Source organism: Hylobates moloch, unplaced genomic scaffold, assembly GCF_009828535.3.
Source record: "Hylobates moloch isolate HMO894 unplaced genomic scaffold, HMol_V3 SCAFFOLD_1683, whole genome shotgun sequence".
Classification (NCBI taxonomy): Eukaryota; Metazoa; Chordata; class Mammalia; order Primates; family Hylobatidae; genus Hylobates; species Hylobates moloch.
The window spans coordinates 1-7,442 of NW_026653958.1; the positions used below are offsets into that span (position 1 = coordinate 1).

The 7,442-nt window shown below is 36.0% G+C and overlaps 1 protein-coding gene across 1 annotated transcript; it reads left to right on the forward strand.

Moving 5' to 3' along the window:
* Positions 1–437: 437 nt before the first annotated feature.
* On the forward strand, positions 438–6,096 carry LOC116464782 (uracil phosphoribosyltransferase homolog). The gene is made up of 4 exons (XM_032148035.2): positions 438–504; positions 1,252–1,413; positions 2,384–2,482; positions 4,918–6,096. The coding sequence occupies exons 1-4, from the start codon at positions 495–497 to the stop codon at positions 5,022–5,024; spliced, it is 378 nt and encodes a 125-aa protein (XP_032003926.1). The 5' UTR covers positions 438–494; the 3' UTR covers positions 5,025–6,096.
* The last annotated feature ends 1,346 nt before the right edge of the window (positions 6,097–7,442 follow it).

Sequence of the window (7,442 nt, forward strand, 5' to 3'; positions counted from 1 at the left end):
CAGTGGCGCGATCTCGGCTCACTGCAAGCTCCACCTCCCGGGTTCACGCCATTCTCCTGCCTCAACCTCTCCGAGTAGCTGGGACTACAGGCGCCCGCCATCACGCCCGGCTAATTTTTTGTATTTTTTTTAGTAGAGACGGGGTTTCACCGTGGTCTCGATCTCCTGACCTTGTGATCCGCCCGCCTCGGCCTCCCAAAGTGCTGGGATTACAAGCATGAGCCACCGCGCCCGGCCCCCACAGGTTTCTTATGAAGAATTAAGAAATAACTGAAAAATCATGACTCATGTCATTATTTCCACAGGGAATCTCAGGCATTATACAGTGTGTCTGAACAAGGGTTGCTTTGTGCTCATCTACTTTAAACCATAGACACTTTATAAAATAAGTAGGTTACTCCAGTGATGAAAGATAAATTCTTTGGTTTTATTTCCTGACAGGGTACAAGTATGAAGGAGTGAAATTTGAGAAGGGAAATTGTGGGGTCAGCATAATGAGAAGCGGTAGGTTCACATGTGTGTGATTTTTGTCTCTTTGTGTGCATAGAAATGGTTGCTGTTTTCCAGAAGAGAGGCAGACTTGTCTGTCATAATTGCAGCCTGCCTTTAGTTAAATCTCGCCACCTGTGTTATCTAGCCTCATGATGCTGTGGAGTCATGGCCTGTGTGAGGCTAGGTTTGGCTAATTTTAACTACAGAGCATATTCCCTAATTGAGTGCTCCCATGGGCAAGCCAGCTTTCAAAGAGATTCAGGGGAGGATGGGAGGATAGGAGGATGTGATGATGCTATCTTGGGGAGAACAGGGCAGTTTGAAGACTGAGGGAATATGGCCTTTATTCTTCCATAAATCTTTTGCATTTTCTCAGACAAAAGTCACAAATTTAGGTGGTTTAAAGGCTTCTTTAAAATAATAGAGATAAAAATATTCCTGATATTTAAAAAGCTCGGGGAGCTGCTCAACAAAATACTTTATTTCCTATAATCATGGAAGCATGACAGCTCTAAAACTTGTAAGCCAGCAGTAAAACTAGCTTATTCTAGTTTCATAAACCAGCCCTTAACCTGGTTTCATTAACCTCCACTAAGTATGAAATATGAGCATATCAGAAATAAAAGCTGTCATCTTCACAATAATTATTTTCATCTTCCTTCCTTTTTGTATTAATAACAGTGACAAACTATGCTTTGGCCTATTCTTGGACTTTCTCTCTTTCCCCTAATCTTTTTTCTTTCTTTTTTCTTCTTCAAGGTGAGGCAATGGAACAAGGTTTACGAGACTGCTGTCGATCCATACGAATTGGAAAGATCCTGATTCAGAGTGATGAGGAGACACAAAGAGCCAAAGTATATTATGCCAAATTCCCCCCAGACATTTACCGGAGAAAAGTCCTTCTGATGTATCCAATTCTCAGTGAGTGGCTTCCATTTATTTGTAACCGTTGGTTAGGTTTAAATTCAACTTAGTGCCTGCCTCCTAGGTACCCTTACATAAAAGGCAAAAATAGTTTCTAAATGTTTTTTTCTCAGGTGGGAAAACTGCCCCGGGCAGTTCACTGGAGAGTTTTTATCGCATAATAAGAGAATATACAGTAGTCAGACCTTATTAGCCCCAACAAGCTTCTGTCTTGAACACATTGAAACGGAGGATTTAATGAGGCAAAATATATGGAATACAGAAAATATATTGAAACATATCTCCTCCTTAGCCTAATGAGTACAGCAGTGATTTTCCTCAATAATTTATTCTTTCTGGAGGTAATATTTTTTCCTGCTATTCTGTTCTCTTTCTTAAGCTTACTCAGACCACACTTGGCATGGTCTTTAAGGGAGGTGAGAGGGAATATGTTAAATTTGATATCTCATATACTAAATGAATTTAGGGCTTGGTATTTGATAACTGAATAGTGTATGTGTCATGTTCATTATTGAAGATAGCATGGATAAAGAACAAGTACCTTCATATGAAGTGGTTTCTTATGTTAGATTGCTATATTGCTCTTACTTCAAAGACATTTTGTGGATGGGTGCTGTGGCTCACACCTGTAATCTCAGCACTTTGGGAGGTCGAGGTGGAAGGATCACTTGAGCCCAGGAGTTTATGACCAGCCTGGGCAACATATGGAGAACCCATTTCTGAAATAAATAGAAAAAGTAGCTGGGTGTGGTGGCACATGCCTATAGTCCCAGCTACTTGGGAGGCTGAGGTGGGAGGATGGCTTGAGCCTGGGAAGTCAAGGCTGCAGTGGGCCGAGATCATGCCACTGCACTCCAGCCTGAGTGACAAAGTGAGTCCCTGTCCCAAAAAAAAAAAAAAAAAGAAAAAAGACATTTAAAAATGAATGTTAAGGTTGCTAATCCATTTGGTTATCTTTTGATTCCAGGCACTGGAAATACTGTAATTGAAGCTGTAAAGGTTCTTATAGAACATGGAGTTCAACCCAGTGTTATCATCCTACTCAGTCTGTTCTCCACTCCTCATGGTGAGTTCAGCATGAGGCAGTAACTAGGGCTCCATATAGTCCTGAGGTGGGTAAGTATGCATTTTCTAGCTTCTAATCCTGAGGAAAAGTTTATCTGCTTTCACATTAAATCTGAATCTAATTTGGGTAATTATAACTTGTGTTTGTCATCTCTAAGCTTAGTGATAACATTTTATATCATTCTAATGTTCAAATGCAAATAGAGAAGTATAAACTAACCCCATTTAAAAGAATTGCAATTGTTTTCCTGGTTTGGCCTGCAAATGACTCAAAGGTTCCTATTTCCCTTGGCTCCCCACCTGAGGCTGAGAACTGCTCACAAACAGCAAGAAACATAAGGTTCTAGCTAGCCCTGTAGTCTTACTGAAGTAATCTTTGCAGTGTGAAGTGAAGAGCAGAAGTTTTTAAAGTTAGACTTCTGCTCAAAGAGCAGAGAGAACTGTGTGTTCTCCATTTCCTGAAGGAGATGTACCTAACTTAATATCCTAGTGTTTTTTGCCATACATTATAGAACAATTGGGAATATATTTTAAGAAAATAATTATAGGTGCATGTAGAAATTTAGCTTCTAGGATGTTTATTGTAGAGTTATTTGGTATAAGAAAAAATGTGAAAGTATACAAATGACTCACAATAAGGAAATGGTTAAATAATATATATTCAAAGGATATACTATTATGTAACTGTTAAATCATGTTTTTGGAAAATATTGAATGGCATCCAAAAATGTACATGGTAAATGTAAAAAAGCAGTATAAAAATAACAGCATTAGAATAGGGTAAAGTGTTATCACCAAGCTTGGAGATGACCAGTACCAATTATGACTATTTTAATTAAAAAAATCAGTGTTGGATTTAATATGGAACCTAATAAATCTTTCCTTAGCATGAGAGGCTAGACAGACACACAATGTTGTTTCAATTTTGGTTTCAAAATGCATACACAATATTAATAGTGGTTATTTTAGGCTGGTGGGATTCTAAGTGCTTTTCATTTTATTTTTAAGCTTTAAATTGGTATTTTTCAAATGTTGTACATTGAATTTGTATTTGCTTCATAATTTTTAAAAAGGGCAATATATGGCTTCTCTAGTCAGGTGTTTTCTCATTTCCAAAATTTCTAAGTCTTAGCCAGTTCTGAAGAGGCTACAGTATATCTAGTTGGGAAAGCTGGTTTCAGTAGGTTATTGATAGGAGTTATGGCCTGTTTGATTACTTTGCTGTTTCATAACCAAATATTACTTGTAGTTCAAATGTTGGTGGTAACAAAAGGTGATTTGCTTAGTTATCATTTATATATATAAAACACAGGTGGCATTGAAAATATTGAGAGAATCCAGTAATTATTAAAATTTTTGCCTTTGGGAATAGAAAAGCACTCTTTTTAGTTCTAATAGTATACATGAGAATGGTGTACTATTCTTTGACATTTATAGCTGAAAAATTTTATTCTGTGGCAACTTTGCTATGGATTTTTAGTTTGACAGGGTAATTAAAATAGTCATAATTTGTATTGGTCATCTCTAAGCTTGGTGATAACATTTTATGTGATTCTAATGCTGTTATTTATATATTTTTTACATTTTTACATTTACCATGTACATTTTTTGATGCCATTCAATATTTTCCAAAAATATGATTTAACAGTTATATATTACATCCTTTGAATGTGTTATTTATTTAACCATTTCCTTATTGTGAGTTATTTACATACTTTCACATTTTTTCTTATGCCAAATCACTCTACAATGAATATCCTAGTCCTTGTTACCTTTCCCTACCTATTCCTCTCCCCATAAGCTAGAGTCCTAACTTCTAAAAAGCTGGCGTGCTCTGACACACCAGCTTTTTCTGTGAAAAGCAAGTACACTGTGAAACACTATGCTTGTTTCACAGTGTTTCAGTTGGGAAACCATCATCTTATGTGTGATCATCTTTAATTTTTTTAATAGAGATAGGGTGTTGCTGTGTGGCCTAGGCTGGTCTCAAACTCCTGGCCTTGAGTGATCCTCCTGCCTCAGCCTTCTAAAGCTCTGAGATTACAGGCTTGAGCCACTGTGCCTGGCCTGTGATCCTCATTTTAAAAAGGACTGTATTCACTCTATTACAGTCACCTTTAAAATAAAACAAAATAAAAAATACTCTTTAGGGGGAAAGTTTCTATAACTGAATAATTATATTTTTCAACTTGAGTATAAAATAATAATTCTAAGAATGTATTAGTGAGATGGAGGGTGCATAGTCTGACTACTGTCAAAGCTTTTCAGACTTTATAAAAAGGAAGAGATTAACCAAGTCTGATTAGGTATCCAAAGATCATTGCTTTCTGTCAATTCTTCTGTCAATTTTAGACCTAGTGGCAATAACTACAAAATTCCTGAATTACAACTGGTGTTACCAAAATATCCTACCATAATAACTTTTTTTTTTTGAAGGTGCCAAATCAATCATTCAGGAGTTTCCAGAGATCACAATTTTAACTACTGAAGTTCATCCTGTTGCACCTACACATTTTGGACAGAAATACTTTGGAACAGACTAAGTTATTTAAGTAAAATAATTATCTTGTGTAATATTACAATCATGTTTTGATTTTCTATTTTACTGATTCAATTGAGGGTGGCAGAGAAAAATGTGTTAAAATGCTTTTTAGTTTTGGAAGTGGGTATATTTGAGGTTATATCTCATTTAGTTATTTGTTTACTGTTGGCACCGAATTCAACAATGAAGTATATGCAATTCTTACAAAACATAAATTTTAATAATATTCTAATGCAAATTACTGAATCCTCAGTGCATTAAAATTATTTCCTAATTTATGAGCCTCTTAGTTTGGAGGTTGCTCGAAGCCACAAATAAAACTCAAATGAGAGTCAGTTCTTTGTCCCACTGTAGTTTGCATTTTGTTTAGTTTGGTTTTAGCTCTGGTAAGGTTTCATATATGTGGCTATTGCCACATTCCTCTACTGTTTTCTTTCTGATACTGGACATGCTAGTAACTTGGAGAGGAGAATAAAAGAATGTCTCCTGGAATTTTACATTCCCATTAATGTCCTCATTCAATTGGCAGACCTAGGATGTATGGTTAACTCTCAGGCCATTATGTTCTTCATGGCTCATTTCCCAAACTGCATTGTTGGTAGGTGCCTTGCTAAGCTGTAATGCAGTGAAGAAGATAGTGGGGCATTTTTAGTAATTGGAACTGTAACGTTAATTTACAAGAATGTCTGGATGCTGACAAGGGAGAGCCAAGTACTGTTAATGCCATCAATTCTCTAGGAAGGAATTGGTGGTTTTTCTGAAGTGTGGGAGAAAGGGTGGTTTCTTGCTGGATTTCATGGCCAGTAAGTAAATTTAAATGCTTCATTTTTAATTTGGATGTTTCTGCTAGAGACCTTTGATTTGGAAATTAGTTATTTTGCATGTTTGTCAACTGTATGTATTAAAATAGAAAAAACCCATGCTTTTTATAAAAACCCCCAAGATTTGTATATGTTCCTCTTTAGGCTTCTGAAAGGGAGAGAAACCATTTTGGAAATCAATGTTGGTGTTCTGAAATCTGCTTGTAAAACTCTGATCTCATTTTACATTGATATTAAAACATTTTAACAGTGTTGGCTAGCTGATTATTTGATTAATTATACTCCTATGGCCCCACAGGCAGCTGTTGTGGGCCTCTGTTCAAAAGCACAGAAAAGAGCAGAAGGAAATGTCTTTGAAAGAATCAAAGCTGATGAAATCAGCAAAGATTGGGGGAAAGGAAGGAAGCCTGGTGCAGACTGGATTATATTTTTCCTTTGGAGACTAGAATACTAGAAGAACTTCAGTATATCTTTCCCTTTATTTTTGAAGACTGTCATATAATAAATTGAGATTAATAGATTACTCATATTACAGTTCTTCCATGGCAAATGTTGCTTTCAAGTTGTTACTGAAATTCTCATCTATACTTGTCAGTTAACTGTCTTGATACAGTGTGGATTTTGTTTACTCCTGACTAGCAGAAGTTATAACTAAAGCCCGTTAAAGCCAGAATTTCTATCTCCCTCTCCCAGCACAGATGTGAACCAGCAAATTTAGCTGGAGAACAGATATACTTGAGATTGGTGCATCAAACTAGTTGAAAAGATGATGCCTACCACTATAGGAGTTAATGCTTCTAAATTAGTGCTTATATTAGGGCTTCAGTATTTCATTTGAGGTGACTTTCCAAAACAGCAGACAAATTTATATTCAAGTGTAGATATAAAACCATATTTTAAGCAAATTATTTTTGTATTACCAGCCATTTAGATTTAACATGTCTTTGTTCCTCGATTGATATTTAGTTGACTACATTTGGTTCCCACATGAAGGGCCTAGAATGAACAGTAGGAAGTATTCGATGAGGTCATAGTCCCCCTGATGTTTGTCTTCTATCCCTCTCTAGATTTCAAGAAAATTATACCTATGGGTTTTGAAGTTTGGGTCTTTTTAGGAAATGAGGCATTATTTGTAGGGTTAATCACTTGCAGGACTCTTTGAGCATGGGACATTTTTTAAGTATTCTAAATTTAACACAAGATTAACAGACTATTCAAAACAAGATTGTTTTTAAGTAATGTGAACTTCAGAGTAATATAAACTGTGTATATTCCTTACTGAAGAACATACCCTAGCACAATAAAAACAACACTCCAATCGTATATGCAGTGGTTCTCAAAACTTGAATGTGCATCAGAATCACCTAGAGGGCCACAGATTGCTGCGGCCTAACAAGTTCCCATGAGATGCTAACGTTGTTTTGGAGACCACATTTTGATTTAAGACATTTCTTTTATAATACAAGCATTTAATGTTATAAGTTTTCCTATAAATATTGATTTAGCTGTACCTCACAAATTTTGATATAGTATGTTTCATTTTCATTTATATTAAAATAATTGCTCATTTTTCATTTCTTCTTTGACCCAGGGTTATT